The following is a 24,177-nucleotide window of genomic DNA, read 5'->3' on the forward strand; positions in this document are numbered from 1 at the left end:
CACCGCAGTATATACTGGTAATATTGTCCATTGCCTGACCTCTGAAAGGAAAAATAATAACAAGGCAAACCTGTCATTTTGCCTGAAGTCGATAAGGCCATATAACTCACAGTACCTTCAATTCACAAGCTCAATTTTCATCCACTCGCTCTCAACTTTGAGAGGAAGAAATAATGACAGGTTACAGGCACTTTATTTCAAAATTCACTCACAAAGTTATTGACAAGCATTTTGCACAGAATATCTTTGATGCTTGACCCTCGTGAGCTGTTTACATGAAAAATGCACTTACTTCTATATTAACGATAGTGGAGTCTAATTCTATACCAAACATGTAGCAATTGCTTTAGCATGTCTGTTTTTGATATGGGAACAAAAATAGGGATAATTTGTCTCAAATTGCAGTCACTTCAGTCATAATAAAATCTCAGTGAGTACTGTTTGCTTTCAGTACTTTCATTAGGCTAGCTGGGGCTATTATTAAGGTACCAACACATAAATGTTATATTAGCACTTAACAGGAGGAGCACGGTATTCTCCTCTAGGAGATGAATTCTAACCTTGTCAATATAATTCTGCTCTGAGTGCTGTAAAACAGTTTGAAAAGATGAAATACTGGAGCTTTGCATGGAGGAAAAAAAAAGTTATGCTCATTCAGGCTTAAAGGCCACTTTGCTGGCCCAAGGTGCTGAGGTACTGTTTAGAAAAAAAAGTCTAAAGAAGCGCTCTCAGGTCACATCAAGCACTAAGACAAACTTTTCTACTTCCCTGTACTTGTCTTAGGTTGTTAAATCAATTACTCACTATTTCTGCTTGCCTTCAGCTGCCATTTAGAATATGAAGAACTACACGAAAATTAAGGCCAGGAGAAAGTACATTTCCAAATTTAACAAATGAGAATCATTCTGAGTGAAAGACTATTCACGGTGCACCTGTACAGTACCATAGCCCTCATAACCTTTAACTTTGGAGTTTGCACAAAGCACAAGTGATGGAGCTACTGGGGACTAATAATCTTTCATCTGCTGCTACAGAATCTTACAGAAGTACTTCTAACAATCACCTCTCCTGACTTATTTTCAAGAAATTGCTGACATTTGTGTTGTACGTGGATGCTGCATTTATGAGTTACCTTTCAGAAATTTACAACTGTCTTAAACAGCCGAATATCTTTATGATAGCCTGTCTAGTAAATGAGGATGAATATATAAGGTCTGCTAAGAAATTCTATTCAGATGATGCTGGAACAATATAAGTAAGTATTAAGAGTGAAAATGAAGAGGAATTATTTTATGACTAAGTTGCTCTTTACAATTGATTCTGGTCTCTCATCAATGAGATCCAGCACTTTTGGCAGACAGCTGTGGTACTATGAAGAAAAACATGTTGTTAGTGTTCTTGCCCAAGGATACTGTTGTCGACTGTTCTATAAAGGAGCACAGGTTTTGGCCTACTCCTACATCTTCACAGCCTCGGGGAAAAAAAATTGAAGTAGAAGAGGAAGCAGTTTGGCTTGTAACTCTTGAAAAAGAAGTGACAAATAATTCTTGGGAACCTTTGTAAAATTTTTATGACTGAGAGATGAGAAAACACTGTTGGGCCAAATGCTGTTGAAAGCAGTGATTACTTAAAGTATGTTTGACCTGAATTTTACAAATCTTTCCAAATTTCATTAGGCTGTAGGTGTAGCTGTCATCTAAAGGTATTTGCCCTTAAACACTTATTTCCTAGCTATTGGTATTCAAATGATTTTCAGTTCATGGGAGAGGGTCTGCCTGTTGAAAATCCCTGTTTCCAGTTGTTAGCTTTTCCACAGGAGTTAATCCTTTCTAAGAACAAATACTGCAAGGTAGCTTGGTACCAGGAAAAGTTCGGATGCCATGGGGAAAATGAGCAGACTGTAAAGGTTCATTGTCTGACTGCTGAGGTAATATGGAGATGGATGCTGCTTCTGTGCTACACTTTTACAGGATCTGATTCAAAGAGGGCTGGAGAAGGAAGCCAGGTAACATCCTTTCGCTGTGCAGGAGACAGCCTCTGAAAATAAATGACTCTCTAACAATGTCTTCTTTCAGGAATGGATGCAAACTGGATCATCTCAGAGGCCCCACTATGACAGGATTCTGATTCTGCCATGCTATGAAATGGTAGATCCCCAAACTTTGGACAAAGATTTGATATGACAAGTGATTTAGCTCTTACTGAATCTCATGTTAGACTGTCCTCAAAACATGATCCATAATATCTTCCCTCTGCCAACAGGATCATCTGCTACTCAATTGATCAAAGGTGGGAAAGATGGAGTCCCAGAAAGTTTGGAAAAGGAAGTCAAAAAGTAGATTTTTCAAAATGCATGCATTGTATCTATATCATTCCCTATCCAGAGGACTATGAACACTCTCATTTTTTAACACTTCACTTTGGAAAAAAACCACAATTCCACAAAGGCCTTTTCCCACCATGAAGAAAATACTGGTATTCTTCTGGTAATACAATACACATTTCAATAACTCAGGGGAAAAACAGAAGGTACGGAGTAGATTTGAGGAGGACTGAGAATGTGACTCTGTTATTTACCTGAAATTTTATTAATACAAAAGTAGGTTGATGCCATATTACTGTAAACACTGAGAAGAGTGCCTTGCTAAGCTAAGTAACATCCTGGAAAGGCTTCATGGACTGGTTAACAAAGAATCACAGCAGCTGACAGCAGTCAAGAAAGCAAGTAAAACATTATGAATTCGTAGGAAAGGAATAGAGAAGAAAATGGGTAACATTATGTTGCTGTAGAAATTCACAGTTCACCTGCACCTTGAGTAAGATAAACAACTCTGCATCTCTCAAGTGAAAAATGACATATTAGATGCAGAATGTGTTCAGAGGAGGACAACAAGGATAATCAAAAGCTCTGGAGGGTCTGACTGGAAATGTTCACCAGCCTTCTCAGGGACAATGACAGAGGTTTACAAAATCATACATGACATAAGAAGGGTGGATAGGGATAAGAATTGATTTTGCAGGCTTGTCTTTCTGTACAAGAACTACGGATCATCAAATGACATTAGTAAGAGCATGGTTTCAAAAAGAACGATGGTGGGTGACCCCTGGAGTTCCTTGATGGAGAATGCTGTGGTTGCAAGAACTTTACAGGGATTCAAGGGGAGCCTGAACACAGATTCAGTGGGGATTATAAGGGGCATATTAAAATTCTTAGTTAATTCTTAATTTATACAATAGTTACAATTTTATAAAATTTACAAAAATTAATGATTTATATAACTATTAAAATTAATTTAATTAATTTAAATAGGAATTAAAATAGTTTGAGGTTGGGAGAATATTACAGCAGATATATGCTTTTCCTGATTTTACTATTCACATCTGCTTAGGGCTACTGTTTGGAGTCAGAATACTAAGCAGAGTCTACAGTAGTATGGCTATTCTTATGTTCTTAGATAAGAGTTTATGCTTACGCTGATACCAGTGGTGTGTTTGGTGAAGAAAAACAACTGGGCTTTCTTGACTGGACTGGTTGAATTTTCACAACTAGTCCCTTCCAACAACTAGTCCTTTCCAGTATTTCTGTAATTCTAAGGGAGTTTTATGTTCATCTGTGATATTCCAGACTGATTTTAGAGATCAATGGTGAACACAGAGTCAAGCTGAAGAATGCAGATAAGAGCTTTGAAGTGCTTCTTCAGCTAGCTGAGCAGAGGTATTGGCATCAGAATATTGGGCTGGAAGAAGTGGGAGTTTGATGTGGTTACTCTTGGCCTCTTTCTGAGAAAAAAAACAAACGCATCCTCTTCTCCTTTTCCCCAAAGCAGAATCCCAGAAAAAACTGGAATCCCACTTTTAAGGGGACACATAGATCTTCGGTCCCTGCTTATACTAATAAGACAGCACAGACAACCAAAACACAACAGACAGTCCCAGACAGTGCCGAGCAGGAGGTTTGCCTGCTTTAGGCACCTGCTACAGGAATGGGGATCTTGAGCCCTATTACACTGGAGCCACCCAGACAGTCCGCTCTGTTTTAACCCCTCTAACAAGGTTGAGCAATGGATGCTTAACTCAAATCTGCCAAAGCGTAAGGATGATTAGCTAGAAATAGAAGGGGTCGAGGGGCTTGGCTGAAAACCTGTAGAAGGCCACAGAACTACAGTTATCAAATGACATCCAATTCAGTAAGGTACCTAATAACGAGAAACGAGAATAGGAACTCTTCCTATACTTTAAATTCATGCATAGGCTGAAGCTGAAAAAGTAGCTTGGAAGAAACACTCCTTAGCTAACACTTTTATGAACATGTTTAATGCAGAAATACAAGCCCTTTCATATCACAGGAAGGAAGGTTAACAACAGAGGTTGTCAATTGGTTTTTAAACTTGTAATTAACCTGTACCTGTACATTAAACTAAAATGGTTATCTGAACTGCTATGTGCATAATGCTTTCCTGAGCTTTGCTCAGACACAAGAAGTTATCACATTGGTTCACAGTATTACTGAGTCCTTGCATTTTGTATGCCTTAGTTCTTAGTAAAGATTCACTTGATTTTCATTGCACATATTCAGGAGAGCTACAGAATACTCTTACATTAATAAATGCCTAATGCATTCAGAATACCGCTACAAAGCAAACCACAGCCCAATGCAATGAGCATAGTTAAATGAAAAATGCTGGACTGTAAGGGTTGTAAACTAACTTACACAGAGTGTGGTTTTAAAAGTGCTAACCTTAAAAAAGAATTTCTCTAACTAATAGTATATTTTTTTATTAAAAAAAATCAAAGGCAGACCTATTAAAATCCCAATAAAAACACAGGAATAATGACTACAGGACAAACCTATACTCAATCCATTGTATAAGCATTTAACTATTTTACTTAATTTAACTGAAAAAGGTACACATTTCAACTATTAACATTTATTATATAAATTTGTTTATTTTGACTATCCTCCATTTGTTCCTAATGAGAAATTTTCTTTTTGTTGTGTGAGTAAGGACTAAGGTCTACCTACCTCACAGACGAATATGGAATCAGGATATGAGAGACAGAGATGAATGCGTAATTGCTATCTCTACAAAGAATTGACTTGGAGAACAAAAAGAAAGATACTGTGATGTTACTTTTAGAAGCTGAGTTTATGAAAACCTTCTATGGTATGCATTATTACACCATTATAGCAGCAAGATTAATGTGCCTTTAAATAATACATTTAAAATTTCTTTTACACTGCCTACATTAAACAGAGTGCATCAAACTCCTGAGATCCAGTTTAAGCTTTGCTAGAGACTCTCTCACAACAATAGGTTTATGACTTTAAAAAGTAAAGATTCCACTAGGAAAACTGCATAAGAATAAAAATGTCAGTTCCTGAAGAAAGTAGGATAGAAGCAATCTTTTTCAACATCCTAGTTTGTCTAATAAATAGGCCACATGCATTCCTGGTATAACACGCCAGAATTCAAAGAATGAATAGTGTTTTATAACAATAAAATTGTTAAGAATATTCTTTTTTGCAAATCTTACAAAAATAAGAAAGTCTGTCATTTAGTATTGCTTCCTGAAATAAAACAGATTATTTGCTGCATGCCAAAAATACATTAACACAAGACTGGCAGACCAAAAATGAGGTCTTATAAACCTGAATATTTATCATGGAATAAACACTATTAATATAAAAAGAAACAAGTTCTTCAGAAATTTTAGTCCTCTCTACTCCACAATGTGTTGGACAAAGCTGACGGTAGTTCAGTTACCACTGTGTCATCTAGAAACTATTGTGTACAATGTCAACTGGAAAACTGAGCCTGTACGTACTTGGTGTTACTAAACCAGGGAAAATCTAGAGAAAACAAGGTTGTTCTTTATTTTTTGTAACAGCATCTGATAGCACATTTAGCAGAATAATTTCTTTTTTGTGCAGTCTTTATCTATCTTTAAAAAACATAAACACGAAAAAGGGAAAGTAAATACACGGGAAAAAATATGGGTATAGAACTCCAGAGGCAGTAAGATTTCTAAGGGTACTTTTAATCAATTTTTTTAATTCGAATGCATTTCAAATTAACGTCACCTCTCAATATAATGATTATATTTCCATATGCTGGCATTTGGAAAAAAATCTAAATTAAGTTTTCTTCGTAATAATTCTGAAAAATTCTGCATGCAGGTATGGTAGGGATGCAAAATTAACTATTAGATATGAAATGGTCAGCAATTAACATGCCAAACACAACAGCTTAACTTTTCCCAGAGCAGCATTTTGCAGGTGAATAAAATGAGCATACCTCAAGTATATTAGCAAGAGCATAGGAAATCTGAAATCTATACAATATATTGCTGGCTATTATTAGGATTTGTCAAAGTGATGGGCTAAAATTTTATGGTAGTCAACCAAGTATGTCAGAAGAAACTGCCACAAAAATTAACTAACATCACTCTTAGGGCCCAAATCCCACAATAAATCTAGCGTAAATTCGATTTTATAAGTTGAGACAGCCTTTTGGTGCGTACAGGATACATTTAAGTCTTTGCAGAATCAAAACTTCCATGGCAAATGGTCTCTGAATAGTACTACTGTAAGTATATGTAAGCATTATATTAAAAAGATAAGCAAATATGGAAACTCATGAAAACTTAAAGAGTTTATAAGAAATCAGATCAATAACTACATATGATCTATAGCTTGTGTCACTCAAACAGAAAAATTTAGCAACTTGCTATTCTGTCTTTTACCATTACTGTCAACAGAGGTCAAGAAATGGTATAAATTTTTATCACTTCTGTATCACAGACAAAAGGGCTGAGCTGAAATTAAAGACCTAAACTTACATGCTCTCTTTTGATTATATTTAGTACATAAGGACATCATTTGCTTGTTAATTTTGTTTCTCTTTTCTGTTGTTGGATCTCTGTTTTTTCATTCTTTCATTTCAGAAACTGAGAAGCTCTGTGACATGATCAAAATAAGAGCAATCAGTATCACATTTCCATGAAGACACAGTCAGCTTTGAACGAGTCTCTAGAACAAATAAAGAATTGAAAGCCTGAAGACCGTACACAAAGTCTGTAATAACTAGGCTAACACCTCTGCTTTCTGGGCTTACCAACCTGGAAGTTTTCTTGAAAAGTAAGCTCAAATAATTACTTGTTAGAATAAATTGAAAGAAATATAGAAGAATGCGAACTGGCCTGCTGAAAGAAAGACACATACCTCTGCATGCACAGGAATGGAGAATAATCTCCTATTTAAGACTGAGACTTCCATTTTTGCGTGATTTATCAGGTAAGTGTCACAATCTTGCTCTAGTCCATTATCTAAAAGCACAGTCTCAATAGCCCCATGGACTACCCACTGAATTTTATACATTTCAATCCCTCTTCAAAATACATTTCATAATTGTATGTGGCAATTATGCCACCACCAGAGCAAAAGAAAGATTTTAAAATGTTGGATAATCGGCTATGGGAAGCATGTAATAATATCAAATGGAAAACATACAATACCATTTTCCCCACATTTTTAGATGGTTTTAAACCTCAGCTATAGCACTGATTAATCAGAGTTCAAAGGACTGCAAAGAATGTGTCTGGACTGAGAATCTGAGAAGCACAGGACTGCCACTATGGCTGCCAAAGGGGCATAATGCCTGAAATTCAGAATTAGACAATGAATATTAGCTTTAAAAATGGATATGATTTCTTGAAGGAGAAGATTTTCCCTCTTACTGGGCCCTTAATTACTCCCACTGATACATAATGAGACAGATTAAGTCTAACTTTTGTTTATTCTGGTTGGTTTGGGTTTTTTTGGGGGGGGTGGTGGTTTCATTTATTAGGTGTTTTTTTTAGTTTTGTTTTTTTTTCCTGAAGAAACTGTTTATGGCTTCAGCAGGACATTTCAGTAAGCAAGTGCTCTGATACAATATGAATACCCGTATTTTTTTCTCTAAGTCAAAGGGGTCAGGAAGGTATTTTCACTTTTGTTAAGTGCATACAAGCCTTTGGTTGTTTGGCTTATTCTGCAGAAGTAGTCACACTACCATGTGTACTTACCAACCTGATAAACACCCCTCCTACTGCATGGGAAGCTCAGCCTCTCAGTTCTCATCCTGTGGCATAAAGCATTTTAAACTCTTAAGGTCTGATATATTTTAGTCTAAGTATACTCACAGGGTTCAAAACAGGCATTTCTGGGTGAAATGTAATGGTCTGTGATATACAGGTCAGACTAAATGATCTAATGGTGCCTTCTGGCTGTACAAGCTACTCAAGCTATGAAATCTGTTTTACCCACTACTTACACTCAGTCTTTCCACCAACGCTGCAGTGCCTGAACTCTAAAAACCCACACTGAGAAGGCAACCATCTTATTCATTACGGCCTTTAATATCCCTTGCCGATAGTTTTAAATTTTTAAACAGCCCTACCTGTCGTGCTCCCTTTTATGTGTTCTCATAGTTACAGATATAATTTCGGAAGCAAAATTTCTAAACAGTAAGCATAATAAAAATGAAACAGGTTAAAGCTTATTAGCAGTAGGGAGCAGATGTAGCAAAATTCTGCCAGTTCCCCTACATTTCCTCCTCAGCAGGGACTTTCTGTCAAGCTGTGACTTAGTTCTATACAATAATGCAGGCTGCTGTTACTGCAATTGCACCTTCCTATACCTCACTATTGTACTAAGAATTCACTTTGATTTTTGATTTCTTCCTTCGTAATAATAATATTTAAAGCAGTTCCTGCAGAGCTAAATGTAAATTCAAGCACTGCATGCTAGATGCTCAAAAGGGCATGAAAATGTAAAATTGATAAGAAAATAATTACATATTGAAAAGCTGTTTTATTTGCTTTAAAAATATTAACTTTCTCTCAACAAACTAACGGTTCCTGAGCCAAGAGATAACCAGTTAATGACTGAAGTTAAGATTCCTTGAAATACCTCTCAAATATACATCATTCAATATATCAGTTACAATGTGGAAAAAAGATAACTATTTAAGGAACAAAGTCATAAATTGATAGCAATATAAACTGAAAGCAAATGAAGTCCACCACATGAGACATGATCACAGACTGTCACTCTGAGGGTTTTATTCTTCATGTGTAGTGTCAAAAATAAGCACTTAGGAAAGAGAGTTGAACTGAATTAAGGATGTTCAAGATGGAAAGATTCCACTTGAAAATCATTTGAGAGTGTGTACCCAAATGGGACAGAAAATGAGAAAAGTTAATGGTCAAAATCTACTTTGTGGGCATTAAGGATAACTGATTTTATGATTTGGAATTTAAATTTCAGATACTGATTGCAAAGATGTTTTCTTTGAAAGTCTACTTTCCTTCTGAACTTTGACCTTGAGCTCTGGAACTAATTTTCAAACCAAATGTCAGCTTTTACCTCACATATTCTAACTATGATCACCTGCTCACCTGTACACGCACAGCACCATTAGCTCCTGTTGTTAAACTTGTAATTAAATTTTGCAGTATGCAATGAAGAAAATTGTGATGCTGCTGGAGGCAGAAGAAAAACAATTTGAAAATTCTGGTGGCACTATTAAACTTCTATTAATTGCTAGGCTCTCCCTCATCGAGACAGCCACCTTTATTAGTAATATGATATATAGAATTGAAAATTATTTTGAATTTGGCACTTTTTAGTAAACAAAGATTTTTAGTGGAAACTACAAAGTTTTACATTCCTTCATCTTATGTATATGAATATTTTGGGGGCAAATGTTCGTTTTCAGCAGTGTAGTCAGTTACTTTCATTTTTTAATATGGTATGACTGCAAAGCAAGATCAGTTAAATGGAATATAACAGGACTATTAGGACTGCATATGCCCTTTATTTTAAGTCGAGCCATTTATATCGGTCAATAATGTCCTACATACAGGTTGGAACTTTGATTTTGCAGGGCAAGTTTTCCCTCAGTTCAGTGTTACAGCAGCCAAACTCAGGTGATGCAATTCAGGCAACTTCTTACAGTCCACTGTGGTGGGTTGCCCCTGGCCGGCAGGTAAAATGCCCCAGTCGCTCGCTCACACCCCCTGCAGCGGGATGGCAGAGAGACTCAGGAGGACAAAAGAAAGAAAAAATCACGGGTGAAGATAAAGACAGTTTAATAACTGAAGGAAAGAGAAAAGAAATAAAGGCAATCACTCACCACCTCCCACCAGGAGACTGATGCCCAGCCAGTCTCTGAGCAATGGCTCCTTTAGAAAAAAACTCACCCCCGCTCCAGTTTTTATTGTCAAGCATGAATTTATATGGTGTATATAATACCTCTTTCGTCCATTCAGGTCAGCTGTCTCAGCTGTGTCCCCTCCCAGCTTCTTGCCCAACCCCAGCCTACGTGGGTGCGGGCAAAGTTGCAAAAAGAGAAAGCCTTGATGCTGTGCAGGCACTGTTTAGCAACAGCCGACACTGGTCTGCTATCAACACCGTGTTAGTAACATATCCAAAACACAGCACTATAGGAGCTGCTATGAAGAAAATTAACTCTATCCCGGCCAGTCCCACTACATCCACTCATGAGAGGAAGCTCACAATAACCTGAAAATTGTAAGCCAAGTTTGAGTTATATGCGTGACTGTTCTCAGCAGTCATGGGAATGAAACATATGGAAAGCAAAATTGTTTTCCTGAAGGTGAAGATACGTCTCTCAGATTACTATTGAAATATATAATGGGATCTTAACTCATGTTCCTGAAGGCAGGTAAGTCCATGTACAGAAGATTAGAATAGAAAGTTTTCAATAAACAGCCTTTAAGTGACATGTATTAATATATATGCCTCTTAAAAGTTGTTATACTAAGAAAAAAAAATACAAATATATATTCATGGATATGTATGTAATGCATATTTATCTATATGTATATATATGTATATGGGGAGGGAGGGAAAGAGAAAATCTATATACCTACAGATCTCCCCCATGTAATTCTGCAGAACACGCACAGAGAGACTATGAGGCTATGCATTACTGAACAGATATCCACAACTCCACCCAAACATTCGTTTGACAAATTATGACAAAACTTTACCAAAATTACTGACTTAATTAGAAATGATTGACAATTAGTATTTTCATCAGTTAACAGTTATATTTTTCTCTTTTAGACTCACTTGCTTCTTCGTTGAGATATATGCAGAAGTAACTACTTTGTCAACTACAGGAGATGGGCAGGATCTTTCCACAAAGGTGCTTATAAGCGAGATGCATAAAGACCTGCATAATATTAATACTGAATAACGTCCAAAAGAAAATCAGTTAGTTTTCAACTGTTACCAGCTGTGTTCATTGTGTTACAACTAAAGGACTGACAAGAACTGTACACATGTATTATATCAGCTGGAAGCATTTTTATTTTTCATCCATGAAGCTGAATAAATACAGAGAGGAAGCTGAAAGTGATTATTCACTGCCGAGCTGGCATGCATGTTACTGGGTATTGACCAGTTAGCACTGCTCATTTTTGCTATGCAAAAATTTGAAGGGGTTTCAAAATAATGCTAGCTTACTTTCATGCTGTCTTAGGTACTTCTTTGAAAGTGGAGTACAGGAAAGGATAAATAATTTTTGTTTTACTTCGACTTTTATAAGTAAGGAAATTGAAGATCTATTATTAATGTTGAAGCCCATGTGATATCCTTCAGAGAAGAGGAGGAAGAAGAAGAAATGAAATTGTTATTGTGACCAGCACACAGAACCACAGATTAGGATAATCAAGTACTGATATTTAGTAGGATCCCTTGGATTGTACTATACACTAGTAAAGAAGTACTTCCACTGGAAGAAAGAAGATATTTTCCTGAGTTAATTTCTTTTTTTTTTTTTCTTTCAAGTTTGTGGTGGTAGAAGATCATAACTGTATCTGATTCTTGCACAGTTTCAAAAGGAAGAAATGATATTTTGAGCTCTAATTTTGACTGGAGCTTTGATGAGGGAGAAGGCCAGGTATGAATTTTCCTAGTTAATTGCAGAGTTTGTCTTCAGTGGTAATTTGCTGAATCTATTTGTGGTGTTGATGGCAGCTAGCAGCTAAGCACCCACACAGCTGCTCGCTCACCCCCCAACCCCAGCAGGATGGGAGAGACAACAGGAAGAGCAAAAATGAGAGAACCTTGGGTCCAGATAAAGACAGTTTAATAATTGAAGAGAATAAAACTAGTGATGCAAAGGCAATCATCCACTACCTCCCACCAGCAGACCGATGCCCAGCCAGCCTCTGGGGAACAGCCACCTTGGAAGGCAAAACTCCCCAGTTTTTATCGCTGAGTATGGTGTTCTATGGTATGGGATATCCCTTTGGCCACCTCTTGCCCACCCCCAGCCTACTCGCTGTGAGGGCAGAATGGGAAAAAGAGAAACCCTTGAAACTGTGCAACATTGGCCTGTTAGCAACACTGTTTTAGCCACAAATCCAGAACACAGCACCACAGGGGCTGCTATGAAGAAAGTTAACTCCATCCCAGCCAGACCCAGCACACTATTCAATAGCTGAGTTTCCCTCCTGCAACAGGAATGCTTTTCCAGGTCCTCCATAACCATGACTAAGAGGATATTGCCCACAGATTTAAGGGGAGGACTTTCAGTACAGAAGTTTGACTGGTTTCTAAAAGATCTGCGTTAATTCTTATTTTTGTTGAGCTCACACTGAAGAGACAAGTTAAAATACCCTCCCCGGAAAAGACCAAGATCTGGAAGAGCTAGTTAGTACTTAACATCGAAGTACTTGTTGGAAGCACTGACTTGGAAGGAACATTTGCAGTGTCTGAAAGAGATTAACTTGCTGCAGTTTTAGAAAGGACTGACTGTTAATAAAACTGTCTGTGTAGGTTGGGGTGGTAATCTGGCTCTTCTTTCAGTCCTGGTCAGTAGGATTAACTCATCCAGAAGAGAACACAAAAAACTTTGAAGCTGATGATTCCTGACATTCCTTCCTTTGTTGTGGGGATTTAAAATGTCCTACACGTAATTAGGACTACCGTTCAACAGAGAAGTTTCCTGAATGAAAGTACGACCTTGATCACTTTTCAACCAAATTGGCATTCTTCCCTCTATAAAGAGGCACCGACAACAGGTACCAGCCTTGGGGCTGAAATCCTGTTAATGGCTTTCACAGTCATCACACACAAGACTTTTGACCAGAGGTTCTGGCCTAAGCAAACAGTGGATGCATATATGTCCTCTTGCTTAGCACAAAAGTGACAGGCTAAAAACAGAATTAATATTTTCAGCAAAAGAGATGAAGAATCGCTCAAAAAAACTCTTATAAGGGAACTGCTGCAGGGGAAAATCAGTCAGCCTGGATGAACTAGGCTGTTTACCACCCTGAATAACCTGACATGCATTTCTTCACTGTGTCTAACTGAAAAACAATGTTCAAATGCATGTATATATTACCTGTAAATGACAAATAAGCTAGCGTAAATCAGTTCATGGAAATCAGAGAGTTATGCTGACTTCCACCTGCTGAGGATTTGATTGCATCTGTATCTACACAAACATTCACACAAGAAATGCTCTCCTTTCTTATTTTCTGTTGTTCATGTTTTATGTTTACATTCTACAAGTTAAATTCATGTATACCGTTTAGAACATTATGCAATCATATGATTTTTTTATGTGTACATATATATATTCAATTTCTAATAATGGCTTTAGTTAAGGTCATGTTGACTCCTTCATTGTTCATTTTGTTGACTATATTCCTTTTTAAAATTCACTGAGGCTCCACTAATGTTACAAATAGAACATCATGATCTTCCTTTAAAAAAAAGTGAAAGTGGCAACCCTTTCACCTCCCATTGTGGCCCAGTGTCAAAAGGCAGAATATTTTCAAGGACCTCTGGAGTTCCACTATCTGCATTTGACCTGTGTTAAATATTCTCCTTACAGTTGCTTCAAACGAATACAAAAGTTTTGTTTAATCTGAACATAGGGGAAATGAAATACACTAGGCACAAGATGAAAGACCCACTGCCACTGTGCTATTTGAATGCACTGTGTGTTCTTAACATGGGCCATAAAAGAAGCCTGGTTTAATATATCAAACTGCAGAACATTCAAAATACCATCTAGTAGCAAAATAAATGTTATAAACCTGATGAGACAGAAAAGGGAAACAGAAACATGTATTTTCTTCCTACTGAATTTCTGATAGGCATAGGTACTGGCTGGTGGCAATGTTTTCCAAAAATATTTAGTTTTCTTCTGGTAATATTACCAATTATATTAATTAACGTACGTGAGATTTTACTGCAATGTAAATGTAGCAGGGTTCTAATCTATCATTTATACGTTTATAATATTCATTTACTTCTAGTCTCACATATTAACTATTCTGTTCAAGAAACTGGTAAAAGAAGGAGACCAATTAAATTAGTATTACCTATACTATTACCTATAGGGCACAGAATTTACAATACTATTTGGAAATTTAACAATTGTATTAAACACAGATATTAACCAATACATATAATAAAATATACAAAAAATGTGTACCTGAATATTACGGACTTGCAAACATCTGTTCAGGATGGTGAAAAAGTACATATCCTCTCACAGAAATTTGGGGGTTTTTTACATTCCTTTTTATCTTTATGGTAATTTTCTCCATAGGTAAAGAGTATCTCAAACCTCTGTCCAATCCTTTGCAGCAAGAAAAACCTTTGACTTTGACTATTTGGGCATAAGCTACTTCTGTTCTACTTAGGATAAAGTGTCAGAGAATGCATGAATTTTATTTAAATTCATGACAGTCTGTATACTTCAAATACTACAGGCATGTCTGAACAATGCACAGACTGCTGTGCTACAGATGCATGATGCCATTCTAAATGACTGCCATGAAAACATAATAATTACTCCAGAAAACCACTGCATGTAGCTAGAGAGCTTCTGGTTCATGATTTAACTTGTTTATAACTTGGGACCTCTGCGTTATTTGGTAGGCAAAGGGGAAAGACACAGGGTAGTACCAATGGTACTTACAGGAGTGTCGAAGGAGGTATGATGCGAGGGCTCCCTAGAATGGGCCCAGTGCCCCTAGATGACTGCTCTCAGATATTTTTAAAAAATCCTAGTTCAGGCTCATTTACATCTTTTGACATCTAAACAGTTTGTAAATCTGGCCCAAAAGGTTTAAATTTAGATAGTTAAAGTTGGCATCAAGTTACCCAAGTGCTGAAATAAGCAAGGAACCCATTCACAATATGTATCAGATAAAACATTGCGAATCTTTTTTCCATCACTTCTGCATTACATGCTATTAAGACACACATTTGTCAACAACCTGACTGGCATTCCTGACAGAATGAAAGGCAACTGTAGCACTCTTTGCTGGATTTGAAACAATCATGGGATCACAGCCACTCATCCTGAATGCTTACCATAAAAAAAAGAAAGCTTCTGTCAGAAGAAGGTGGGCTGGAGAACTTTTGAAGTTTGTAGTACGTTTACTCAGGGATTTATCGGATGGAGAGGACTAGACAACTAGCATCCAATTGCAAGCTATGTTATAAAAGCCAAAAGACACATCTTTTTTCATGTCACGGGAAGTATTTTTCATTACTGAGGATGGAAAATACAGTGGCAGCTGCCTAATAAAATCACTCAGAGTGGAACTGATCTATAATATCATCATCTGAACAAAAAAAATAGTACGTATAAAATGAATTGCTGAAGCAAATCATATAAGCTAATGGTCTTACAGCTATTAATAAGTCTTGCAATTACATTAAATATTATCTTTCTGTGCAACCCTGTCTTCTAATCTTAACAAAATATCTTGTTTTCACTGCTTCAAAATCTCCCTTCACCAATATTTTGGGTTCACTTACAAATACAGGCGATCCTAAACTTTGTGTTGGTAACAAAACATTGTGTACTAAATGTACTAAAGTACTTCCCTCTACATTTTTCTTTTTATAATGAAGAAGTCAGAGATAACATGTCAGATAGTTCTGGAAAATCTGCCTCTGAGTTTTGTATATGTCATCAAATCAAAATAAGAACTGAAACGTGTTTTTATCATTCAGTCATGTTTATCAAGAACTGTATTTCAAAAGCAGAAAATGGCCTCCAAGTTTTTCTGTAAGTTAATGTGCTCTTAACTCACAGAAAAAAAAAGAATTAATAGTACTTCGCCATGGAATATACATTTGAATAGCAACAGCCCAAACCAGTATCTGTTACACAGTTTATCAAAATTGATATATTTTACTGGTCTAGCTATACCAAATCTTGCTGGGGATTAGCAAGATGTAAAAAGAATAAAACACAGCAGTTAAACAAGCTGGAATGCCTGAAATCTTGAGACAGTACAGCACGTTTCTTCTTTGTATTGGTGAGGATAACAAAAGAAAGCAAAAAGCAGACATTCGGAGGTAGAAAAAAAAATGTAATCATGATCTTGCCCATCTCAGTTAATCTAGTGGAGTCTGTTGTACAGACAGAAGTACAATCCACCACTTGAAATTCTCTAACAAGGTACTACAGGGATGGTTCTGCATGGAAAGTCCCTAGGGAGGGGAAAAAGAAGGTAGGGGGTGGACTCAGCTCCCAACTAAATATAATGGGAGTACTGTCTAAACGGTACAACTCAACCCCGAGTGAATAAAGTGCATACACAAAGTAAATTAATAAAATTTTGCAAGCACAGTCACTGTTATATCATTATACAATAATTATTTGGAATATTTCCATCTATCAATAATGCCATCTGTCCCACCCAATACAAATGGACTACAACCCATCTGGCTTATTTTTTCTATTGATTACTCCACTGAATGAGTTAGCAAAACCGCTTATAAAATCATCATATTACATGACACTGTCATTAAAAGATGTGAAGTAAAGAAAAACACAAGATGAGACTTAATTGGAAAACTGTCAGTTCTTCTTCCAGAAAGTTTTAGCAATGCTTTTTTTTTTGGCTACTTAAAAAAAAAAAAAAAAAAAAAAGCTCTAAATGCTAACTACTGGATTAGGCAGAAACTGTTCTACCACACAATTGTTACTATTTCTGACTAGGTATGTTACAGAAGCTCCCTAAATGTATCTCCTTAAGAGTGTCAAAACGTCCCGAAGTGTGCCTGGGTATCACAAAGAAACTGTGGAAGGAGCGTAACTTAAAAATAGGGTGGGGGGAAGCTGCTGATGGCTGGCATTTGTATTTGTTAATTCCAATTATTCTTCCTAGGTTTTGGCTTTGATTATTTGTTTGCATAATTGTCTTTATGCTATTTTTGCAGCCTCTGTGGTTTTTTTTTTGTTTAACTACTACTTCCCTCAACTAGATTTTAATTTCTACAACGGCAGCCTGTTTTTTCTTTTGATTTTCACCACTGCTTCCCTTAACTATATCTGAATTTCTCCAACAACCACCACTTAACAACAATGCAGCCATATCCATCCACAGAACTTAAATGCTTACCTCGGCTCCCTTACTCTAGATCTCAGTTCCTACAATACCCTCTTAGTTTTAACAAAGGAAATCTCTCTTGTGTACATTCAAAATTTTGATCCAAAGATCTTTTCATTAGCCCAGTGATTAAGGACTTTTTTTTTTGAGTGAGACCTCACTGGGGCTGCTTTCTTATCCTTCCCTCCCCACTATTTTTTCTTTCTCCACGGTGGAGTTCTACTACAACCTTCCAACCCTCCACCAGATTTGTGTTTCCTCTGTCACCCTGGATGGCTTTTCCAACGACATGGTGACTCAAACTGACACAGGAAGGAAGAAGAGAGAGGGACAGGGGCTGGATTCCAGCTCTGGGGACACAACCCTCGATGGCTGTGGGTAACTGGAGTTCAGGGAGGCAATGCCCGGGGTTATACTGGAGGGATGGGGCTGCAGGGAATGGTGCTGGGAGCACAGATACTGAGCTGCCATCTGGAACGAGGGAAATCAGGATGACAGCAGTAGAAAGGAGCTGTGTAGGAAGCAAGGAATGATGCTCGAATAAGGAGGGGGCCAGAGCCTGGGTGACTGAAACAAGTTAGGAGTTGCTAGGGGGTCCAGCCTGCTTACTGTTACGATTTTCTCCCTCTCTTACGGTCCCCTCCCATCCTTGATGCTCACTAGAGACACTCCTCTGGTTATCAATGAAATAATTTGGTTATTCTGAAACATGCTCAATTTATCCTTCTCTTCATAACACAAGAAATTACTAGGAGACAATTGTCACTGTCAATAATACGACAAGAAGTCCTCTAAAGTCCAGGTAAGCGTGTCTGACCCTGTGGCCTTATCTTAATGCAAGCTTTGATTAACTCCGTGCCCACATTGTGCTCTTAGAAGTAAACCTTTTGTGTTATATAAACACATCCAGGGAGCAATTCTCACAGTTGTCTTTATATTATGTCCTGGTAGGTCCAGTTTATTTGTATCCTAAACAATTTATACAATCCCTTTTGTGCTTTACAGACTACTGACATCAAATATGTAGAATGATTCAACTGAAGTTGCTGAACGGTGTTATTTATGTAGAGGATATTTACCAGACATCACTACGTGACAGAACACCAATAATTTTTGGTGCTCTAAAAAAAATATTTGGCAGTTCTAATGCATATGATTTAGTCACTGTGTTAAACACAAATACCTCAATCTTAATATACCATCATTTTGCTATTAAATACAGAACATTCAACAAACAGAAACGTAGAGTCTAAAACCCATCTTTAAAAAGTAATTGGGTCTATGGTTTGTAATGTCTAGTTTACAAGAAAAGAGCTCTGAGCTGCACTGTTTTGTCGGCACAAACCAACTCCTTTTTCCACGGACGACAGAAGCAGAACAATTTCAACTGAGACACCATTTGTTCTTATTAAGTAATCTGTAGGTTGCTATTGATTCAGGCCTTTGGCCACTGCTCGAAATGCAGTTCAAGAATAATAAAATACTTTTGGTTTGGCTGACTTAGTTTACTTGCAGAAAACAGACCATTATTTCATGTCACAGTATCTGACAGAACTGTCTGTAGTAGTATTGGGATACCAAAAACTAACCAGAACCACACAAGTAAGGGATATGCTACTTAGACTCTTAAATACAGATGCCTTCAGAGTAAAGCTACTGCGTTTTGGCTTCCACACAGAAAGACAGTATCTTACAACACACCACAGACTGCTTCAAAGAAAATAGTAAGAAGTGTAAAAACTACACTTTGTGTTTTCACTGATTCTGTGGAATAAGCGAGAGAGAAGTACAACTGTTGTACAATTTATCAGTCATTTTACAAACGTCTTTAAAATTTCAAACTTTACTGTTTTCCTTGTTCGGAGAGTAAAGGAACAATTCTCCTAACACCATTCCAGCTAGTGCTTCTCCTCCCATACAAAACCTCTATTCTCATTAACAGGACAATTGTATATTCAGGGCAGGACAATTGTTCTGGTTCGTTATAACAGAAGTGTTTGATACATCTTTTTCTCTGCTTTGCTGTGTACACAAACCCTTACTCATCAAAAAAGTACGCATAGCCTGAGGAAAAATTCAATTCCTCTGTCTGAACCTCCTATTGACAAAATGATAGGGAAATTGGAACATCTGGCTGCTAATAACATCTCATTCTCACTGATACTTTAATTTTTTCCAAAGCATTTTTAAATCATGTTGTGGCACACATTACTTCATCTGCTCATATTTTTTTGCTCTTTCTGATACTGTCATTAATGTATATGATCTGATAAGCACAGCATAAGATTGGTGAACACCCTCTAGGATTTCTTGATGCTCCTCTAGGGTGTTTTTTCTTAACCATTCCTGAGAACTGTTAGGCAGCTAACTCTTCATAGAAGTATGTGTAGGCAGCAATCTATTTTTTAAGCTATGGCTTGAACAACCAAAAAGTGTCATGGGCCAGATACTAGTAATAGCCCAACAGCAAACAATCTCATCAGTGTTTTTCATGTAGCTAAGAAAGTACCGCCTAGTTGTCTCAGTAAGTGGAAGAAATAAAAGACTTGATAAAGAGCAGCTGGTATGTATAATAACTATAGAAGACCTAGAAGATTCCACCTGGAAAAAGGAAAAGTTTCAAAGAACTGGCAAACACCACCAATCTGCCTTCAAATCATATATATTACAAATAAGAAAGCATGTAGGCTTCATGGTCATGGTACATATTACTAACCAGTCACATAGCAAAAACCTGAATTGAAGTAAAAAAACAGAATTGAACTCAGATTCAATACACTTGGTCTTGGAGGAATAGTAAACACTATTTAAGAGGGTCCTTTATTAATAAATCAAGGTTCAATGTGTAAGCTTCTAAGTAAAGCCTACATCTGTACTCAGAAAGACAAGTGCCTAGTGCAGAGACTGAAAGTGAAGGCAAATAGAAGGAAAGTTTCAGGTGCATTTTTCCTTCTTCTATGGCAATATTAACATATGCTATGCTTCCAAGCCATGTATTTCCCTGAGAAATAATGATTAGGTTATATTAAATTATACAGCAATTATGTAGTTACTACCCTTTTTTACTCATTCATGGAGAAGTTCTGTTTTATTTACAAGAGTTGTGGCCGTTACCTTTTTAATGCTTGCAGGGTGTTCCGTGCCTATTTAAGAAAAATGGTACATACATAATAGAAATGATTATGGTATCATTATAAATCACTGTGCAAATTATTATGCTATTGGAGATAATCTAGGGTCAACCAATAGAAAGGCACGGCCCGATCTGGTCTTAGAAGTTCAGCTGAATAATAAGCAATAATGAGCAGTAAACTGCTAAACTCAGTTGTCATGACAATATTGCTTTTAAGAAAGACTGGGGAAAAAACCTCAACAGAACAACTCACAAAAAGTTGAAGTAAAATGCCCAGTTCCTATTATGTAAAAATATATGGGCAGAGGTAATTCAAATAAGGTATTGTTCACATTTTTGTTGGAGGAATTGACTGCTCTTAAAGAGTTCTTTAACATATTGCTTTAGGGAATTAAGACAAAGTTAGTGATGAATATAACTTTCTAGCAATTTTTCTTCTCAGTTGTGCACAACCACTTATGAGCCAGAACATAACAGCTCAATCAAACCTTATTATATCAGCTTTACTTGAACCCCTCTGAAATGTACTGAGAAAATTCTGATATTACTACAAAACTTAGGGGGGTGGGAAAGACAACCCAGAAAGAAGAAAATGGATATCACAGCTACCTTTTTACATTCTCTTAATTTCTTCTGCCATATAGAGCGAGCAATAGGAATGTGCTTGCTGTCAGTTACATAGCAGCTGGCTGTGATGACGTGGTGGAGTGCAGTCTTCTGGCTCATAGCTTGAAGAACTCGCTCAACATGACGGAGGGAAACTATGGCCTCAGTCCATATGCCACCACTAACAAGCTGCATCGTACAAGGTACTAGGGCAATCTGTCCAGCACAGTAGAGAACATCTCCAACCTAGAAGAAAATAAAAATAAGTAAATAAGATTCTGGGAGTGTATAGGAGGCAAGGAAAGCACTTTTCTCTTTTCCAGGTAGTTTCTTTCAACAGTACTGTTCTTTGCCATCATTTGTCACAAATGGAGCAAACATGCCAGTCTAAAGATAATTTTTGATAGGGACTTAACTACAATATAGAAACACAGCACTGCAATTAACTTTAACCTAACAGTTAATACATGGATGTATATGTCAGCTCAAAACAATAATATGTGATACTGACTGTTAGAGCTGCTGGATCCCACTGATGCCCCAACATGGTTAAATATGTTCTTACTTTCTTTTTTTGAGTGATGATGCACACTATCTTTGGATCAGTGCTATTTTTATTTTTAACTTCTAAGTCTTAAGCTTTGTTTTATGTAAGTATACACAAGAAAGTATATTCGTAATGTCTTTAGTGAAGTAATTTAAAAATACTATAAAAATAATACTGCAGAACAGCTAAAAGACTGTGTATGAAAAAAGTAATGATAATCCACCAGAAGGCAAAAGAAAATTGCAGATTGAAAATAAGATGCAGAAGAATGTCACTTGACCAAAAAGATGGGTGCACCTTTTGGAAATGGAATTAAATGAGTGGCCAGATAGACCATCAATACATGTTTTAAGCTGAGCTGTAATGCAGTTACTTTGGGCTGATTTTCCAAAGTCTTCCTGGCAACACTCTGAAGACCTACTTTTTTAACAGCAGCCAGCAAAGGAAACATTTATTCTTACTATTCAGACATCTCAAAGATTTATTATAAAATCTTAATGTAAATATCAAAACTTTTCATCCTCTTATGCTGCAATTCTCTAGAAAGTCTGTACATTTCCTGATCAGTGAAGCAGTAAATTTTATTCAATATCAAAAGAAAACTACGTATAGAAGTGGGAAGTAAGGTGGGCGTAAGCAGCTTTGAAGTCAGCACAAGAAGCATTTTGCTAGGAGTAAAGAGAGGGAAACTGGACTGTGCAAGGAATCTTCAGGAAGAATTTTGCAGAACTTACTGTATAAACAGTAAAAATTCCTCAGAATTAAGAATAATTAAAAAAGAAATCTGTGTCCTAGAAGACGTGGCAATCAAACCATGTGACAGACCCATATGCAACTCCAAATCTGTCCTCGTAACTGTCTGTGTCTCACAAAAGACTCACACATGTAACTATTGGAAGAGTATCTTATACAATTTGGCATACAAGTTCTATGATTAGCAGCTGAAGAGGGGGAGGAGGCAGAGAGGAAACATGTCAACTGACACCCATCAACTATTTAAATTGTTTAGAATATCTGAAATATTGTTTTGATAATGCTATATATAATCCTGAATTTGGAAAAAAAAAATATGCAAGTAATATTTTGGTTTATAGGAACAAATGGTCTTTTTTTTTTACGGTGCTATATTAAAATATGTGCCATTGAACAAGGGAGTCCAGCCAGCTACCAAGTGGCATACTGACAAGATGAGAAACAAATTCAGGAAGATATAATTCAGAGGGGCACAGGTTCATTTTTAAAGCAAGCCATTCATTTTCACCTCTGCAGACTGAAATCCATGCATTAGTCAAAAACTCCAATACAGGTAGTTTATACTTCTACAGAAAAAAAATCACACTGGCAATATTTCTTCTTTTTTTTCCTGTTGGGCTGCTGGTTTTCCATGCATCACCCATGTTAATTATTAGGTAGACAGAAGAGCTGTTCAACCAGTTCACTTCCCCTATTCTTGAACAGATTGTTTGAGACATAATATGAATACTAATTAACGATAAAATATCTGTCAGTGTTTTGAAATACGGACCAAGATAGCACTTTCTTAAAGTATCCTGGATAGTTCTGATACAATTAGCCCCACTGGTCATAAGCAAGGTCAAAAAAAAAATCTCTGAAGGATTTGAGCAAAATTGGCACCACTTTTGGCTCAGATTCAGTGGGAATTTTGCAGAGTTCTTTAAAAAACAATTTAAAAAACCCCTCTGTTCCTAACATACTTGTTTGTATCTTAAGACGTAATTAATAGAAAAACAGTGTTCCTAACAAGCCACCATGTTATGGAAGGGTGGATGCAAGGGGGAAAGAGGGGAAAAGAGTCAAAACACGGCCACCGGTTTGCAGCAACTGTATTTCAGCGGGACATAATTTAGGACAAAGGAAGGAGGAGGGATGTTCCCCTTCTCTTTCCCAGTGACTTGGTCATGAAAAGCAAGCATAAATAAACAATCAGCAGGGGCAAAGCAGCAAACCAGTACAAACACTGTTTTAGCAGATTTCAAGAGGTTGTCTCTAGAATGTTTGAAGCATTACACAGGAAATTGTTAGCAGAGTAAAAAGCAGTTAAAACAGGGAAGACATCATAGTATCTTGTTCACAGTACTGAAATCTTACAACCGGAGATGTCACAATGTATGGTGTCAGTCCTTGTGTTGTGAAAGTGTTCTGCAAAACCCTGCTAGAACCTTGCAACAGTTTATCTTTTTGGAGCATCTACAAGGATAACAGAAGATCTTTCAGGCTATAGATTCACAGTGTATCAAGTCTAGAGGACTCGCATATCCAGTAAACTCAGCATAGAAACAAAACTACAATATAATGGATATGTATTTATACACTAGATGTCTCAGCTTACACTGATGATTTAATTTTCACTGCAGCCCATACACATATTTCCAGTGCTAAAATTTCATTAAAGATTTGACAAACCAAAGCCAAAAAAACTTGTACTGCTGAG

The 24,177-nt window shown here is 36.9% G+C and overlaps 1 protein-coding gene across 2 annotated transcripts in view; it reads right to left on the reverse strand.

The window, feature by feature from the left end:
• DPH6 (diphthamine biosynthesis 6) overlaps positions 1-24,177 on the reverse strand; it is a 213,984-nt gene that overhangs the window by 44,366 nt on the left and 145,441 nt on the right. Inside the window, exon 13 of one of the 2 annotated variants that reach the window (XM_082318709.1) lies at positions 21,182-21,424. The exons of the other annotated variant lie outside the window; for it this stretch is intronic. Within the exon in view, the coding sequence (XP_082174835.1) occupies positions 21,182-21,424 (243 nt within the window). The remainder of the gene's footprint in view (positions 1-21,181; positions 21,425-24,177) is intronic. 2 annotated transcript variants of the gene reach the window in all.

The sequence above is a fragment of the Platalea leucorodia genome (assembly GCF_965183815.1).
Source record: "Platalea leucorodia genome assembly, chromosome: 7".
Lineage (NCBI taxonomy): Eukaryota > Metazoa > Chordata > Aves > Pelecaniformes > Threskiornithidae > Platalea > Platalea leucorodia.